This window comes from Triticum aestivum, chromosome 3A (genome assembly GCF_018294505.1).
Source record: "Triticum aestivum cultivar Chinese Spring chromosome 3A, IWGSC CS RefSeq v2.1, whole genome shotgun sequence".
NCBI classification, from domain to species: domain Eukaryota; kingdom Viridiplantae; phylum Streptophyta; class Magnoliopsida; order Poales; family Poaceae; genus Triticum; species Triticum aestivum.
In genome coordinates, this window is record NC_057800.1 from 528,146,042 (window position 1) to 528,165,418 (window position 19,377).

Sequence of the window (19,377 nt, forward strand, 5' to 3'; positions counted from 1 at the left end):
ATCTAGAACGTCTTTATACTCCTGTTCGTCCCAAAACATAAGATCATTTTTTACACCATTACTCCCTCCGTTCCAAAATAGATGACTCAGCTTTGTCCCTCCGCTCCAAAATAGATGACTCAACTTTGTAGTTAGTACAATCATCTATTCTGGAACGGAGGAAGTATATTTAGGGACTGAGGGAGTACTACGTATGGCTTCCTCCATCACTTTGTAGCAGAGGGAGCATGATTTATTCATGTAGCAATGGAAGTCTTTTCTTACGAATTCTACAACGTAAACCCATACAAGCAAATCCGTCCTCCATTTCTTAAAAAAAAAATACAAGCAAATCCGTGAGGTTCGCTGTAACCTCTGAGAAATCTAAATTGGTCTATACACAAGAGAGCACTATTTTCTCCCCCAAGGCCCAAGCCCTTACCAGGACCGTGAACCTACCCCGAATCCTTCCCTGCTACAGTTTTCAGCACATGCAGAGACCATCCAGGCACAATCTCCACCAAGGCCCAATCCATCATGCAACGGAATAGGAGAAAAGCATTTCTCCCGTGCACGTGCACGGAGGTCCTGTGCATGGGAGGGTCGTTCATTTTTCTTGGAGATTTGATGTTGTGCGTTAATGCTCTTTGTAGTTTGTCAGATCTTCCTCTAACCACATGCAAGCATATGCTTCACCATCCCATGCTTTGTTATTTTATTTCCAAGGTTAAAACTATTTTATCTTCTAAACCAAATGTATAATTTATGATCTGTTTGCATATTTGTGTTTATGACGAGAAGAACTTTAAAACTATACCACTTTTGAACGTGTTTCAGCATGTTCTAAAAATAATCAAATTTTAGAACACACTAAAACACTATTTAAAGTACACACAACTATGAGATACTTTGTCAAACACAATTAAAGTTCAAAGTTTTGTTTGAATAACTCACTGTTGAATTTTTGCATCGAACTAATAAATTTGTATGAAACAAGTTTGAAGCATGGTAGTTTACTTGTTGAAAATATTTCCTAAAAATATATTCAATATTGGTCTTGTTTGAAAGATCTTGTTAGAAAAAACACAATTATGCAAATAGAATGTAAATCAAACTTTTATTTCAACATACAATATGCATCTATTTATTTGGATGAAACTTGATGAGTAGAATAACATGTGAATGTATGCTAGATGAGAGAGAAAACATTATAGATAATATCAGTGGTCCCACATAGTAATAAATAATGCGGTGGCATGATAGAAAATCCTCTCCCAACGGAATAGTTCCTCTTTCATCGCAGCTCTGAATCTTCTCTTCTACTTATGCATCTTCTTCTTCTTCTTCCTGCCTTGTGCCACACCACAATATCTACATCCACACTTTCTAAACGCTGCTATACCTCGCTGCATCCCCCCTTGCCTCTGAACCTCCGCAGCCCGTACCGGCACGACGCGATGGCGTCCGTGATGGTCAGGAACACGCTCTCCTCCCTGATGGTGTCCTTGATGTACCCCGACACCACCAGCTTCTCCGTCGCCTGCAGCCTGGGGTTCGCCAGAGCTATCTCAATATCACCAAGACCACGTATATATCTAAGTAAGTGATCTCATTTAAATGCACATGCAACAAATCTACGTTTCATTTTTCACCACATGCAAACCCTCCACATCACCAAGCGAGCATGCAACCATTTCACGTTCCACTTTCCACTACATGCAAGTCATCTACATTACGATTTTTATGTTTTATTGTTTCAGCAATAAATAATTGTATTTGAATGTCACAAGGCAATATAACTTTTGTGGTAGAATCTATTGATCATCTTTACATTGGCCTTTGCTTTTTATTTTCCCTTTCTCTTGCCAAGGTTTGTATCAAGTCCCTTTGTCTTCCATACCACTTGTGGATCTTGTTTCTTGATCTAGTCTAGTGTTTTCTAGATATAATGAAAGTGGTGATCCCACCTTGTGCATTTTGTATTCAAATGCAAATTCTCTATAATGCACTAGTCTTGGGAGAGCTATCCTATTTTCTATAAAACACTCATCTTGCGATCCTTGTCAAGTGTGTGTTGGTGGAAGGCAAGCCGTTTTCGTTTTGGTACTTTGTGCCATCATGAAACTTTGTAGAGAGCTTGGTTTGTTTGGGACCATCCTGTCTTTTGGGAGTTTGATGTCTCTTCTTTGTGTATATCAATGGATATCTCATTCCTTGTTGTATCCATTATGGATACCCTCCAAGTGATGATTTATTCATTTGGTATCTTTTCTTTCCTTGGTATTTCTTTGTCTTTTGGTATCGGTTCTTGAAAGTCTTGAGCATGCATATTAACTTCATGTAGTATCTTTGGCATGATTTCTTTCTTTGACCCAATATATAGGGGAAACTCCTCCATGTCTCAAATTGGATGAGATGTGCATGTAATTCATTTTCATATCCATATGCACATGTTTGTGTGGAGTTTGTCCTATGTGTCGTTGGTTCTCTAACTCTTTGGTCCCAATGAGTTTGGGTACCATTTTGTTTGTGTTGTTGTTCTAGGAACAAGTGAAGATGCATTGAATGCTCGGCTCACTCACAAGGAAGGTGGTGTCACCATGTGCTTATTGGAGTCAAGCTAGGATGATTAATGAACTACTATCTACCTTTAATTGGCATCTACTACTTCCATCCAATGGTATCTCGGTAACAAGTATCATCATCTACTTCATGCACACATTTCTTGCATCAACCTTTCGTAGGTTGTATCATGGCATGTTATCCATTCTCTCTTGTGATACTTGTTTCCTTTCTCAAAGCATCCCAACAATGATGTCTTGTTGCTAGTTGTGATGTCTTTGATGTTCGTGTGGTTGGAATTCATTTATATGCAATAAGACCATATCTAGCCTTGTGCTATGCTCTCAAGAAAATATCTTATTGGTATATGTATGACTTCCTTTTGGATATCTTGTTCCTTCATGTTGTAACTATTTCGGGTGTACATCCTTCTTTGTAGATATATATCATCATGATTTCGTCTACCTAGAACCTTATACACTTGAGAGAAATTACATCTCTACATGATATCCTTTCTTTCACGTCCACCTTGTCTTTCTTTTGTTATTTCTTTGGTGGCTCCGTGAAAGCTTTTGCCTTGAGTGCATGTCTTATCTCGTTGCATCTTGATGCACTCTTGTGTGGTGAAGATTACTTTCCTCATGCTTATCTTTACGAGGCTTTTGCCATCTTAATTGGTATCCCTCGTCTTGATGAGGCTTTCATCTTCTATCTTCACCACGGGTTGTCACAAGCATAGGTTCTTTTTATGCTTATTAGTAAGCTTGTGAACCCATTTGCTTGTTGTGTGTGGGAATGATAGGCCTTGCACCATGTTGCCTCATTCCTTCAAGACTTTATTGATGCTTGATGCTCATCCGTACATTAGTCTTCTCAAGTGCATTGACTTGACTCACACACATAATTTTGGTTGAGCCCATTCTTAAGTTGCCTCTTTTACTTGTTGCTCAACCATGTGTTTGTTGCAAGTACTAGGCTTAGTTTCCTATATGCTCACTTGCACTTGTTGTAAGTTTCTATTGATTTTGGGGGAGCTATGATCCTATTTTGTGCACTTTTTATCCAAATACAAATATTCTTATGTGTCCACAAATCATGGGGAGCCTCTCTAGTTTCTTTAAAACACTCCTATGCTCATATCATAATATCCTTTTTTCTTGTGGATCATAGGATCTTTGGTCTAGTTGGTTCAATTGATATCCATTGATTGCTTGCTTCAATTGGTATCTTTTGATTGCTTGATTGCTTGTGTTTCTCTCTGTTATGTCTTTGTGGCATATCTTCCTTTAGCAATCTTTGTGACTCAATATAGTTGGTCTTCCTCCAAGTATTACCTTTGGATATGTGTATGGCATTCCACTCTATTGTTGAGAAATACACAATTTTTTGGAGGAACACCTTTTATATTGGTCTTCTAAGCTTTTTGCCCATTTTGGCAATCGATGCCAATGGGGGAGAAGTTTCAGAGAGTTTCGTGGAGAAGTCTTCAGAGTTTTCTTCTTGCTTTGGTTTTGTTCCTAAGCATTTGCATATCATACTCTTGCATCATTGGTTGTTGCATTGCATGGTGATGCATAATTCCTTGTATAAACTCTCTTAAAAGTGATTGTCATCAATTACCAAAATGGGGGAGATTGAAAGAACATGCGGTGCCCCCATGTTTGGTTTTGGTAATTGATGATAATCTTTATGGACTAATGATTGCCTTTAGTTATATTTGAAGGTTTTGTCCATAGGCTTTTCTTGGAGTCCATGTGTTGGTTTCAAGGAGTTTATGGGTTGACCAAGGTGCTATTAAGGAATTATCCAAAGCTTGGTCATGTGAGAGTTGAGCTTATTGCAAGCATGTCTTGAAGAAGAATATTGTGTGATCATTCATGTTTACCTTCAAGAAATCATCCAAATGAAGAGAGTTGGAAAGATTCAAGGTTGATCAAGACTGAGTCAAGAGTGAATCAAGTTGATCAACTCACAAAGCGTAGAAGATGTACCGAGAGGGATCAAGTGATCCCATGGTTTGGTAAGCATTGTCCATTGTGCTTTGTGTACTAACCCATGGTCTATGTGAGAGTTCTACGTGGGGTTAGGTACGTGTTCATGGGCTTGTGTCAAGGGGAAGATATCACTCAACCCATGGAGAGGATGACATCAAGTGGTGATCGTCATCAAGATTGCCGTGTGCAAGTTCAAGTGGATCATCGCGAAGAGATCAACTGCTTGAAGCTTGCCGTCCATTGTGGTGACAATGGACTTGTGAAGATGTGCCGAAGAGTGGCTCACCCATAGTGGACTATGGGGGAGCAATCATCTAGTCTTCATCGAGCCAACGCAATCAAGAAAGGTGGTCCAACTTGAGGGAGTCAAAATCGTCATCATCTAGCTCAAGTGGACCATGTGCAAGGCAAAGGTTTTCCCTTGATAGGTTTTCTATTTTACCAGTCTCATAGTGGTAGTTTGGAGACCGGGTTATAGGATCGTTTGCCGTACTATCAATGGGGGCTCTCAAGTTGGTAGCTTGATCGTATCATTAGTAGAGAGCTCAAACCATTGCATCCTTGCATCATCTTTCTTGGTTCTTGTTTGGTTCTCTTTGTGAGTCTTAGAGCTTATGGTCATCTTGATGACAAACTTGGTTTCATCGAAAACGGAGTTCGCATCTGTCTTCTATGATGTTTTCGGTGTTGGAGGTTTTACCGGTCTTTTCCGAGGAAGGGTTCTCACCATTTTCTTATGGGCCTTTTCTCATTTGCCTCTTATTGATATTTCTTTGAAGATTGTGTTAGCCCTTGTCGCTAACTTTCCAACAAACTTGGTCTCATCGAATTTGGAGTCCGTTTGCAAAAGTTGTGGCAGTTTTGGTGTTCTGAAAAGGCTGCAGCGGTACTACCGCGAATTGGAGCGGATGTAATTTTTTACTACCGCTCCAGAGCAGTACTACCGCGTCTCCTATAGCGGTAGTACCGCTCCGGACCAAAAACTCGTCCCAAGTCTTGCGGTGGTAGGCCCGGATGTTTTTTTTTAGTACCGCTCGCAAGCAGTAGTACCGCTACCATTTGCGGTAGTACCGTGAGGTCGAGCGGTAGTACCGTGAGGACGAGCGGTAGTACCGCTCCGGCGGTTTTTCTTGCATTTTTCCTCCTCGCTGTTGTTTTTTAAAGGGGTACTTCCTTCCTAGCGGTAGTACCGCTCCTTGGAGCGGTAGTACCGCTCTGTGCGGGCTGTGAGCATAACGGTTGGATTTTTCCCCACCTATAAAAGGGGGTCTTCTTCCCCAATGAACCTTATCCTTTGAGCTCGTGTTCTTCCCCCATTGTTGACCTTCTTCGAGCTTGCTAACTCTCAATCCCTCCAATGATTCTTGCTAGTTCTTGAGGGAAAAGAGAGAGGAGATCTAGATCCACGTTTCCACCAATCACTTTCTCCTCTAAGTGAGGGGAACCCCTTGGATCTAGATCTTGGAGTTCTTGGTGTTCTCCTTCTTTTTCTTCCTCTCATTTTCCTCCCTAGCATTAGTTGCTTCGGTGGGATTTGAGAGAGAAGGACTTGGGCACTCTGTGTGCCCTTGCCATTGCATTTGGTGCATCGGTTTGAGTTCTCCACGGTGATACGTGGAAGTTACAAGTTGAGAAGCTTATTACTCTTGGGTGCTTGGTACCCTTGAGCTTGTTCCTCTTGGGTGCTTGGGCTCCGAACACGCCTTTTTCGCTTGTGCCGGCTCCCCAAGCGCCCCCCAGGGCGCCGGGTTCGGCCTGGGTCCACCGGCACTAGTTTTGGCCCGAGCCGGCGAAAAACGGACTTCTAAGACGCGACTGGGCCGTTTTTTTGGCGCCGGTGCGGCAAAATCGCCTGAGGAAGACTTGTTGGGGGCGCGGCTGGAGATGCCCTTACCAACCGGATTTCAAAGAAGACGCCGCTCAGCAAAGACCAGCTTGGGTAATGTTGGAGTAGTACAAAATTGGCCGATGGCGACCTTGTCTGCAGGGGTTCAACGCCGTGAATCAGCTGATCATTTCAATGAACCACACCCAAGGCATCGGTGATCGATCACCAGTTCAGTGCCATCCTGAAACCGGAAATCACATGTAACGCGCAGAACATTATCACGTACGTACCCATCGATGCGTCCAAGGCATTTTGTCCATCAACCTGCTCTTAGATACGTCTGTCTGTGGAATACTGCTAAAATGTGCACTGATCTGAAACTGATCGTTCCTGAGCTGTTCTTCAGTTACGCGTCTACTTCATCCTTCCTTCATACTGATCAACTTGCGGCCCTGAATGCCCTGCCACTGAGAACGTTTGCGGTCCTGGTTATACATCTCTTAACTTGAAGTTGAGCATGTGCCTGTCGTTTTATATATGATGATGATATGATCAATCAATGAGAAAGACTTGGCTTCTTAGTCATGAGTTTATCTCTTGTGTCAGTTAAGGATTATCTCTTGTGTCAGTTAAGGATTGCTGGAGTTACGTTTTTCTTTCTTTTTCGATAGGGGGCTGGAGATACGTTTGGACACAGGAGATCCAAATAAGCTGACGAGAAAATAACAACAGCAGCAGCATAACACCATCGATGGCTCGCCGGCACTGGGCACTAGTTCTCTTGTTGGCAACGGTCTTGCAGTAAAACATGAACCCATCTACTATATGATACTCCCTTCGTATCAAAACATAAGACATTTTTTGACACCATGATACTCCCTCTGTAAACTAATATAAGAGCGTTTAGATAACTAAAATAGTGATCTAAATGCTCTTATATTAGTTTACGGAGGGAGTACTAGTTAGATGCATGACTTCCTCCATCACTTTGTAGCAGAGGAAGTACGATTTATTCATCATCTAGCAATGGAACAGTCTTTCCTTACGAATTCTACAACGTAAACCCGATACAAGCAAATCTGTGAGGTTCACGGTAACCTCCGAGAAATCTAAATTGGTCTATACACAAGAAAGCAATTCTTTCGCCCGCCTCGCTATCTTCTCCCCCGAGGCCCAAGCCCTTACAAGGACCATGAGCCTACCCCGAACCCTTTGTGATGCAGTTTTGAGCACATCAAGAGACCATCCAGGCACCCAATCCATGCGGTCGAATCCTTCGTGTTTGCTCGCAGCTCTCAACCTTCTTTTACTTATGATTCTTCTTCGTCCTGCCTTGTGCCACTCCACAATATCTACATTCACACTTTCAAAACGCTGCTATACTTCGCTGCCTCCCTCCTTGCCTCTGAACCTCTGCAGCCCGTACCGGCACGACGCGATGGCGTCCGTGATGGTCAGGAACACGCTCTCCTCCCCGATGGTGTCCTTGATGTACCCCGACACCACCAGCTTCTCCGTCACCTGCAGCCTGGGATTCGCCAGAGCTATCTGAAGATCACCAAGAGCACGACATCAGCAAAATTTTGAAACCAAACATTCAGAGTTGGTACTTAGCAGTAACTTGTAGTGTTGGGTTTTTTGTTTAGTTACCATGATCCCCTTCCGGTCCAGGCCCTTGTGAACTTCTCCTAGCATCCCGATCCCCGTGTTGTCGATTGAGGTCACGCCTGCCGTGTTCAGTTATGTCAAAAAGTTAACGATCGACGCCCGAAGAAAATAGATGAAATGGGAGGGTTAAATGTTAATTACCACCCAGATCAAGAACCAGGCATTGCAAGTCTTGCCCGTGCCCCTTGCAAATGTGCTCCTCGTCTTCAACCCATCTCAAAATCCTACAAGGCACCGTGGCAGTAATAAGTACTATAACATCTCAATCCTACAAGGCGCTGTCGTGCTCTGCTCACCTCTCTCGCAAATAGCCCGCATTGACGAAATATATGGGAGAGCCCAGCTGCAAGACGAGAATGTTGGGGACGCTCTTGGCATGCGGGTACTGCTTTACGTCGCGGAAGACCTCGGTCCCCGTGATGTTTCCGAGCTTGACGGTTGCCGGCCTAGCCACGTACAGCAGTGCCCTGAGCACAGACAAGCCGACCTGCAAATGCGACGTTTGCACAACCAATCGATCGGCGTTGTGCAGGGAAACATGGTCACCACGGCACTAGCTGGAAAAAATGGCGATGATGATCAGGGTAGAAAGCAGCATGAGATCCTTACTGATGCGCTGAGGCCTATGACCATGGTGAAGAAGACGACGCCCACGAAAGCGACCATGCAGATGCAGAAGTCGAACTTGTCGACCCTGTAGAGGCGGATGAACTCCTTGACCTTGATCAGCCCGATCATGGCGACCACGATGATGGAAGAGAGGGCCACCAGCGGGGTGTACTTGAACAGAGGGGCCAGAAAGAGCAGCACCAGCAATATGCACACCGACATCACCACGTTGGACATGGGCGTCTTGCACCCGGCGTCGAAGTTCACCGCCGACTTGGAGAAGGGCCCTGCAACGCACAACAAACGCCGCCTTGTCATTGCCAACAGTAACAGATTCATCAGACAAGACATGTCGCTCTCTGTCTCTTAAGAGAATCTGCAATGCAGAGGCTGGCTGGTTTAATCCTAGGTAGTACGTACCTGTGGTGAGGTAACAGGAGGTGAAAGAACCGACGATGTTCATCATGCCGAACGCGATCATCTCCTTGTTACCGTCGATCTGCTCGTTCTTGATCATGGCCAAGCTTCGTCCCACGGCTATTCCTTCCTGAAAATGATCAACGTATATATACATATATAAGTCCACGAGAAACGCTTGGCGTGGCGAAACGATTGGAGAATTGGTGATGATTAAACGTACCGCGAGCGCTAGGATCCCAGACAAGAGCCCTGCTTTCACAACTACCCCTACGTGCTTGCCGTTGAACCTCAACTGCGAAATGGAGATGGGATTGACCCCTTTCTTGAGGTCACCAACCTGTTGCACGCAGCGAGCAAAGACATGGTGCAGTTAGGACAGGCAGAAACTGAAATAGATCCTGGCTCTCAAGTCTTGACAGCATATGTAAAAGTAGGTAAATGGAGGGCGACGACTTACGATTGGGATGCCGTGCTCATCTCCGTGGACAAGGAAATCAAAGACGCCTCCGATGACGACAACCATGAACGGCGCAATGGCCGACACCCAGAATAGATGTGGCATTTTCTTTTTCTGAAGTTTTGCAAGTCAGAAGGAAAAAAATGGAGGAAATCAGCAGTGGATTAGGGTAGCATATACTGCTTTTGAATAGATTCGAGCATCGTCCGAGTAAAATTCCCACTTACCAGATGCTTACTGGAGAACAAGAACAAGATGAAGCATACGCCGAGAATTGCACTCTGCCATCTCCACTAGCAAAAAAACAAAGAGGAGACAGATGGTTCAGTTGAGAATCCCATGGCTGGTGCAGTTGCCATCAGAGATCGTTTCCTTCAAAAGCAACAACGTGGCACTGATACACGTCGACCTCTCATGCGCACAAATGGGCGTAGAACATGGTCATAGGTCTGTCCAAAACGAGCACGCCGCTTCCTAGGCACACGCTAATATTGCTTCTTTGTTTCCCTAATTTTTTTTGTTTGTTTGTTTGTTCGTAGGTTACTTAGGCCTTGTTTGGTTCATAAGTCTTAGGATTTTTTTAGTCCCAATTTATAAGTCCCAAGTCCAAGTCTCTACATGTTTGGTTCCTGGGACTTATAAGTCTCTATAAGACCATATTACAACTATAAGTCCCTATAAGTCCCTCCTTAAGAGTCTTATTTCATAAGTCTCAAATGCCCATTTTAAGTCCCTATAAATCCCTCCTGTTTGGTTTAGATGAGACTTATAGGGACTTATTTAAGTCCCTAGACCAATAAGTCCCTGGAAACAAACACCCTCTTATACTTAAAATAAATACTATAGTAAATGGGTGTATGCATCATCATGATGCAGAGGCCGACGGCGATCCTTCTTTTCTACTCCCTCTGTACCGAAATATGTATTTCGGTACAGAGGGAGTAAAAAGGAAATTCATACGTTCACGGTTATTATTCTTACATGGGAAGAAGTTCTTTTTTCTTGCTATACATGGTTATTCCTCGGAGAAGTTCCAGAGGCGGTTGCGGCAACTTCCTTGCGATATGCTAGCGCAGTCACGCCTTTCTAGTTCCTTAGGGTGCGGCTGCATGCTCCTTGTGGTAGTTGGCACATTCACGAGACGGGGGCGCTAAAAATGGAGCAGAAGCTACCGGACCAGAAAAAGCCTCGAAATGAAATCGGTCCGGCCGGCGGCAGAGGGAGAAGTGCGCAGTGGTGGGATGAGCGAATTGAAAGTGAGCTCACCTCGTGTCTGTATTTGAAGATGGAGCCTACGACGGAGATGATGTCGGTCTTGGAGGTGAAGTGCTTCATCCCCAGAAGCCCCTTGAGCTGCTGCATTATGATGATCATGGCCGTGCCGCCCATGAACCCCGTGATCGTCGACCGCGACAGGAAATCCACTATCAGCCCTAATCTTCACCACCCAAACTCTCCACAGTCAGTTAGTTGAAAACGATCGTCATGACTGAACGACTGATGATATGGGAATTGAAAATCGGTCGTAACCAAGTGCGGTGGTGTATACCTGAAGACGCCTAGGGCGGTCTGGAAGATGCCGGTGAAGAAGGCAGCGGTGTAGAAGAGGTGCAGGTAGAGCTCCGGGTCGTCCTCGGGCGACACCTCGTCCTCGATGATGGACGCCAGCAGCAGCGACGCCGCCGCCACCGTGCCCACCGCCAGGTTGTTGGAGCTCCCGAACACCGCGTACAGCAGCGGCGGCACGAAGCTCGAATCTGGAAACACACCCATGGATGGATCGAGCACGAATTAGTCGGCGCGCATGCAACCAACAAACCTCAACCGTATATACGCGGCCGTGCGTGACGAGCGAAGCGATCCGGGAAGAACGTACAGAGGCCGATGATGGGCGGGAGGTTGGCGAGGCGCGCGTAGCTGATGCCCTGCGGGATGGCGAGGCTGGCGATGGTGATGCCGGCGAGGAGGTCGAACTTGAACTTGTCGAAGCCGTACTGGGGCACCCACTCCAGCGCCGGCACGAAGTACTTGAGCGCGCCCCACGCCCGCGCCTTGGGCGGCAGCGCGCCGAACCCGCGGAACGGGTCGTCGGGGAAGAAGGTCTCGGCGAGGCCCGACCGCAGCGCCTCCGAGAAGGGTCGCCGCGCCGACAGGTTCACGCCGCCGCCATGGTGCATCACGTGCCGGTCGTCGTCGCCGGACGCCGTCCCCATGTCACCGTGTTGTCACTACGTACGTGCCCAGGCCCAGATCGCGTCGGACGGCCTTGGGAGCGAAGCAGAGTGAGTCGCCAATGGGACGGCGGTGGAGAGAGGGAGAGAGAGGGGGGGATAAACCAGAGGGTCTGAGGGTGGGCGCGGTCCAGTCGGAACTGCTCCTGCTCGGTGTGTGGCTGATCTCCTCTCTCGCCTAATTATGGGTTGTGCCAGCGGCGGGGCAGAGCAGGCCAAGACGAAGGCGGAGCGAGTGTGGGTTATGCGGAGGGGACGGGTGCGTGTCCTGCCCTGCTCGTACTCGTACGTGCGCCGGGTCAGTTGTGCTCCGATCGGGCGCGCGCATGGCGGTTTATATAGACGGTGCGAGGCGCTCGACGACGGGGAGGGAGGGGGAGGAGGGAACCGATCGACGACGTGGGGCGGGCGCGGCGGTTTTGGAGGTGGCGCCGTGGATCGATATGCATGTGTGACGCGACTGCTCGCTGCATGCACCACCGGATCTGAGCGTACGTGCGCGAGTTAACTTTGCGACTTGGACGAGGATTAGGCGAAATTGTCCTGATGCGCGAGCGACGGCACGGGAAAGTTGTGGCCGGAAAAGAGTTTACTCCCTCGCATGCAATTAGGATCAAGTTGTACAAGTAACTGTGCAAAAGCGACCGGGATGTTTCCGCATGTGCGCGCGTACCAGGTTTACGATGGATGCACGGATCTTATTCGTTTTGGGTTAGCCAAAATGTAGCGACTGATCAAATAATCAAGTAATGCCTATCCTTAGCCACTGCCCATAACTTAACCAGAACGAAATTGATGTACACACGACATGGTATGGCCGATGTGCAGCCGACGCAGACTCTACACCGTGAGATTGACATGAATCTAATTAACAAACGGCCTGATGGGCAACGTCGTCTGAGTATCGTCTAAAAGCATCGGCTGCATAGCAATGCTCTAACCAGAATTATTCCTGACCATGACCCGTTAATTCTGGATACTACGAAACATAGAAAACCCTAAGCGTGTATGAGAGCATCTTCGATCATACTGTATTTTAGAAAAGGCCTAGATCGTTTAGATTTGAGCTCATCTGGTTTAAGAGAGATGATTTCTTTGGCAAAGTGTTTATAGCCTGGTCTGGGAAAGCTAGGGATTGCCTAGATGTTGTCCAGATCAAGCAAAAAAGGTAAGCATATATATCATAGGATGGGGTGGGGTGGGGTGGGGGGGGGGCATTAAAGAGGACATGGTCTTAAGAACAAGGTGGCTTCACCGAGGAAGGCTTTGTAGGAGATACAACCTTTAAACAATGAACAATGGCCAGAATTAGCTTTATTCAGGGTGCTTTGTGCCAGGCTTTGGAAGAAGAAGAGGACAAATATTGCCACAAGAGATTCGGTAAGAAGTAGATGTTGGAAGGTGATAATAATATAGTTACTCTCACTAGATTGTTAATGTGGAAAAAGAGGAAAAAAATACATGTTCTCTCTGAAGGAGGGTGATGGTGTCATCTAGGGGACTACTAATCTATTGCAACACACCACAGCTTATTATAAAACACTACTTAGTCCTGCAAAAGGTTTTTAATGCAAGCCCGGGAGTGATGTGTGGTGTGACATGAAAAAACTTTCTGAGAATGATATGAGAGACCTTTGTATACCTTTTAAGGAGGAGGAAATATAATATGTCATTGATAGCATGGAGAAAAAAGGCAGTTGGTCTCGATGGATTTACTATAGTTCTATCGAGCATGATGGCCTTTTATCAAGAAGGATGTTATGGCTTGCTTTTTTGAATTCCACGAAGGGAAGCTGGACTTCAGTAGAATTTATTTTTGGTGTGATAACACTGATGTCTTAGGGGAATGATGTTGATACTATCCACCAATTTAGACCCATGTGTCTACTGCTTGTTTCTTTTTAATCTTTCCAAAAGCTATGATTATGAGGGTCTCCTTATATGAATAAGCTGACATCTCCTTGTCAAAATGCCTTCATAAAAGGGATAAACATCATCAATGGTGTGATGTCTTTGCATAAATTTTTGCATGAGTCTACGAGGAAGAAACAACGGGAGGTCGTATTAAAATTGGATTTTAAAAAGGTATATGACAAAGTAAACCCACAGTTCCTCTTTCATAGTTTGGAGGAGAGAGAATTTAATGAAGCCACGATGAAATGGTTTTAAACAGTTGTGAAGGGTAGGACCCTGAAATTGAATGTTAAGATCAACAATACATTGGGAAGGAATTTCTGCAGTTTAAAGGGTGTGAGGCAAGGTGATACAGTTTCACATTTCTTGTTCAATATAGCTATTTGTTGAACAAAAGCGACCGGGAGTCTCCGCATGTGCGCGTGCATGTACCAGGTTTACGATGGATGCACAAACCTTTTTTTGTTTTGGGTTAACCAAATGTAGCGACTGATGTAATAATCAAGTAATGCCTACCCTTAGCCACTGTTCATAACTTAACCAGATTTTTTTACCATAACCCATTAACTTTAGATGTTATGACACTGGTTGCGACGTCCTAAACAAACGTTTTAAAACTCCTTTTCGTGACGGCATTTGGAACCGTCGTCAAGTGAGTGTGGGCGATAGGAGGGTCCTTCCCACACGATCCAGAAATCGTCGGGGATAGGCCCTCCTGGGACCCAGGCTGGGGCCGTGTGCGATCGGGCGAGGCATGGAAACCCAATCATTTTCGTACGTATGTACATCCCATACGGTGAATCCCAGAAATCATTTTCGTAGGTACGTACATCCCACACGGTGAATCCCAGAAATTATTTCCGTAGGTATGTACATCCCAGACGGTGAATCTCAGAATCATTTTCGTAGGTATGTACATCCCACGTGGTGAATCCTAGAAAATCATTTCCGTAGGTATGTACATCTCACACAGTTCTTTGTGTGGAAACATTTGTGCAAGGTGGCCTAACGCAAACAGTTCGATGCCGGAAGCCGTGTGGATTGTTAGTTGATCGAACACGCCTACTTTCTAGAAACCGTGCAGGTTGTTTGAGTTCATCACCCACGGTGCTTTCTGAGTAACCGTTTGCAATAGAAAACCCCAATAAGGAGGGTAATTAGCCTATTATTGATAATCCATGTACTAATCAAACTGATATTTCTTATAAAACACGCCAGATATTTCATATCCGTATAAAAGCAACCAGGATTTCATAATCGAATTACATCAGATAGCTTCGGCACTCAGTTACGCCATTACACAACATCACCAAGTTTCACATGCAGCATCAAAAACCTTCGGAAAGTAGCATCATACACGGTAAATAGACAGATGAATCTCATCTGGGAAACTGCAGAAGCGGAAGGCAAATATTGAGCCTTCAGTGATGTTGAATGTCCTTGTAACTTTAGGCCGGTGGCTATGGATAATTTCCCGCCCAACCTTCACCCTCTTTAGCAAGACTTCAATATTGTATCTTGGGTGTTCAATGAATACCTTCCTCGCCTCTTGACCATGCAGGTGGTTTGAGAGGTAATCATCGGTGAACTGCTTTGAAAAGTACTGAAAACAAAGCTATGCATAAATCGCTGTTGTAAATTTTGAAATGACGCAAGGGGTAAAAACAAGATAAAAGAGTTGGTACCATCCTATAGTTGACTGATGTCTTCTTCATTGTGCAAACAAAGATCTAGCTGTTATTCGTCGCAAGTTTCTTCATCCTAACAATCTTTCTGAGTTTCTTGACTTGACTGATATTCATGAACATCTCATTTCCCCATATGCAAAATGGGTCGAATAGTGGGTCTAAGCCTCCAACAGCAGGACCTACATGTGCAAGACCAAATTGTAAGAAACATAAATATTAGAATGATTCCTGCAACTGCACAATAATGTGCTATTAGCCAAAGGACCCTGCTTGAACAAACCTCGATGGTAAATCCTAGTGTCTCCCATTGTTTCCCTGCAACACACATAAGGAAGATCTTGATCAAGTTAACTGAGAGTTGCCATACTATCAGTAGAATATGTATTGAGTACAGCCAAATTCGATTGGTGTCACATGCATAGCAATACAAAATTGTACCCACAACAAATGAAAATCAAATTGCAGAACTGAACCAAACAGTTAAATGGACAACATCCCAAATGAACCAAAATAGTTAACTGAGCACGACATTGCAGAATAAAAACATGTACTAGAAGATAAGACAGTTAATAAAATAAAGAATGCTTGAGAGTAGTACTATGAAAAGTAGTAATTGTTGGACCAAAGTGATAACTGAACATTACATTTCAGAGGATCAAACTGTTAACTGAACATCAGATTGCATATTAACATTACAGAGGACAAATCACTACAAGGCACTGGCGGTGGCCTCGAGAAAACACCACGAACTGTACTTTAAAGTAGACAACCACGCGGCGGTGTCGACGGTGACCTCGAAGACGAGGTGCTCCTCCAAGATCTGGTGGTGGACACGCATGGCAGCCATAACGACCTCGTTCGTGCGTGCAGCCGCATGCTACTCAGCTCCATGTTATACTGCGTGTAAAATGGCTGTGGGCGGCGCTTAATTGGAGGAGGGGGCAGTGATTTCAGTGGAAGGTGTTGCTCCATCAGTCGGGGCATGTGGGACAGGAAAGAAGGAGGATGCTGTGGGTGGGTGTGGATTACCTGACCATATCGACGAGGCCGCGCAGCAAGAAGAAGGGTCGGCGGCGAGAAGGCCACGCAGCAAGAAGAAGGGTCACCGATGAGGAGGCGACGTTGCAAGAAGAAGGGTCGCCGGCAAGGAGGCGACGCTGCAAGATGAAGGGTAGCCGGCGAGGAGACGGAGCTGCAAGAAGAAGGGTCGTCGGCGAGGAGGCTGAGCTACTAGTAAGCAGCAGTGAAGGCTTGAATTTGGAAAGTAAGGAGGAACAGTGAAAATATGGCTTTTGGTATGAGGGAGGGGGTGGGGAGATAGATATTTCCGCGGTGACAACAAATTTCGCTCGGTGCCGCGAGAAACTGGCGCGCAAGTGTGGTTCAAGCGGGAGCGGTGGACTGTAGACGATGAAGCTTCCTGCGTAAGCCAGACAAGATGGTGCGCCAAGATATTTTATATCGCATCCCACATGATTCTTTCTAGTAAACTGCTTGTGGTATACCTGATTTTTTCATTATGTTTTGCAAGACAAAATGGTGTTACGGAGGGAAAGGATGGTGTTTGAATTGCTAGAACATTTACATACAATGAACATGCAACTAGTACATGAGTGTCGTGTTTAAATTTAGAATTATTCCGCGTTCGTTTGGCATTTTTATGCATTAATTGAGTTTCTGGGCATTTAATGTGCATAATTCAAATTTGAACTATAAGCACATGCTCCAATGCACCGAAGTTTGCTGAAAAATCACATGTGTGTCTTTGGGTGAATTTATAGGTCTCATGCAAGAAATGAGAATAAAATTCAAACATCTGGGTGTCGTGGCTCGACCGGAATGATTGAGAAACTTGATTTTTTTAATTCCTGTAAATCCAAAAGATGGCTGAAAATCATGAAACTTGACATGGTGTCATGACATGGCACCAACATGCTGCAGTAATTTTTTTGGTTGAATTAGGACAAGCTTTGGTGTAAGCTTCTTGCAAACTGGAGCTTCCCTCAAGAAGGCTCCTCGTTTCGAGAGGGAACGTGTCACCTCCGTGTGCGAAACGACATACGTACACTGACTTCTTCCGCCTTAATTTTTGTACACTGGTAGATTAGACCAAATAGAAGTATTGTGCTAAATTTTGGAATTATTCCGTATTCGTTTGGCCTTTTTTATACATTAATTGAGTTTCTGGGCATTTAATGTGCATAATTCAAATTTGAACTGCAAGCACAGACTCCAGTGCACCAAAGTTGTTTGGAAAATCATATGTGTGTCCTTGGGTGAATTTTTAGGTCCCATGCAAGAGATGGGAGTGAAATTCAAACATCCGGGCATTGTGACTCGGCCGGAAAGATTGAAAATTTTAGTTTTTTAATTCCTATAATTTCAAAACACACCTGAAAATCATGAAACTTGGCATGGTCTCATGGCGTGGAACCAACATGCTGCGGTAGTTTTTTTTGCCGAATTGGGACAAGCTTTGGTGTAAGCTTCTTGCAAACCGAAGCTTCCCTTAAGAAGGCTCGTGGTTCCGAGAGGGAACGTGTCACCTCCGTGTGCGAAACGACATACATACACTGCCTTCTCCTGCCTTAATTTTTTACACAGCCAAATTAGACCAAATAAAAGTACCATGCTAAATTTTAGAATTATTCTGGGTTCGTTTGGCTTTTTTATATAGTAATTGAGTTTTTGGGTATTTAATGTGCATAATTCAAATTTGAACTACAAGCACAGGCTCTAGTGCACCAAAATTGTTTGAAAAATCACATGTGTGTCCTCGGGTGAATTTCTAGGTCCCATGCAAAAGATGGGAGTGAAATTCAAACATCTGGGCATCGTGGCTCGGCCGGAAAGATTGAGTAACTTGTTTTTTAATTCCTGTAATTCCAAAACACGCCTGAAAATTATGAAACTTGGCATGGTCCGATGACATGGCACCAACATGCCGCGGTAATTTTTTTGGCCGAATTGGGACAAGCTTTGGTGTAAGTTTCTTGGAAACCAGAGCTTCTCTCAAGAAGGCTCGTGGTTCCGATAGGGAACGTGTCACCTCCGTGTGTGAAATGACATATGTACACTGCCTTCTCCCGCCTTAATTTTTTACACAGTCAGATTAGACTAAATAGAAGTACCGTGCTAAACTTTGGAAATTATTCCGGGTTCGTTTTGCCTTTTTTATACATTAATTGAGTTTCTGGGCATTTAATGTGCATAATTCAAATTTGAACTACAAGCACAGGCTTCAGTGCATCAAAATTGTTTGAAAAATCACATGTGTGATATTGGGTGAATTTCTAGGTCCCATGCAAGAGATGGGAGTGAAATTCAAACATCTGGGCGTAGTGACTCGGCCGGAAAGATTGAGTAACTTAGTTTTTTAATTCCTGTAATTCCAAAACACGCCTGAAAATCATGAAAATTGACATGGTCTCATGACATGGCATCAACATGCTGCGGTAAATTTTTGACCGAATTGGGACAAGCTTTGGTGTAAGCTTCTTGCAAACCGGAGCTTCCCTCAAGAAGGCTCGTGGTTCCGAGAGGGAACGTGTCACCTCCGTGTGCGAAACGACATACGTAGACTGCCTTCTCCCGCCTTAATTTTTTTACACGGACAGATTAGACCAAATAGAAGTATCGTGCTAAATTTTGGAATTATTCCGGATTTGTTTCGCCTTTTTATACATTAATTGATTTTCTGGGCACTTAATGTGCATAATTCAAATTTGAACTACAAGCACAGGCTCCAATGCACCGAAGTTGTTTGAAAAATCACATGTGTGTCCTTGGGTGAATTTCTAGGTACCATGCAAGAGATTGGAGTGAAATTCAAACATCTGGGCGTCATGGCTCGACCAGAAAGATTGAGAAACTAGGTTTTTTAATTCCTGTAATTCCAAAACACGTCTGAAAATTATGAAACTTGGCATGGTCTCATGACATGGCATCAACATGTTGCGGTAAATTTTTTTGATACGCCTCAAGTAGCTTTGAGACAATTTAATGTAGTGGCCCTGATCTTTCATTC

The 19,377-nt window shown here is 44.6% G+C and overlaps 1 protein-coding gene across 1 annotated transcript; it reads right to left on the reverse strand.

The window, feature by feature from the left end:
• Window positions 1-7,330: 7,330 nt before the first annotated feature.
• Window positions 7,331-12,147, reverse strand: LOC100136990 (probable sulfate transporter 3.5). The gene is made up of 12 exons (XM_044485379.1): window positions 11,394-12,147; window positions 11,067-11,274; window positions 10,784-10,955; window positions 9,745-9,810; window positions 9,518-9,631; window positions 9,281-9,397; window positions 9,061-9,187; window positions 8,641-8,927; window positions 8,328-8,518; window positions 8,173-8,255; window positions 8,014-8,090; window positions 7,331-7,911 (listed from the first exon to the last, which is right to left on the reverse strand). The coding sequence occupies exons 1-12, from the start codon at window positions 11,728-11,730 to the stop codon at window positions 7,741-7,743; spliced, it is 1,950 nt and encodes a 649-aa protein (XP_044341314.1). The 5' UTR covers window positions 11,731-12,147; the 3' UTR covers window positions 7,331-7,740.
• Window positions 12,148-19,377: the final 7,230 nt, after the last annotated feature.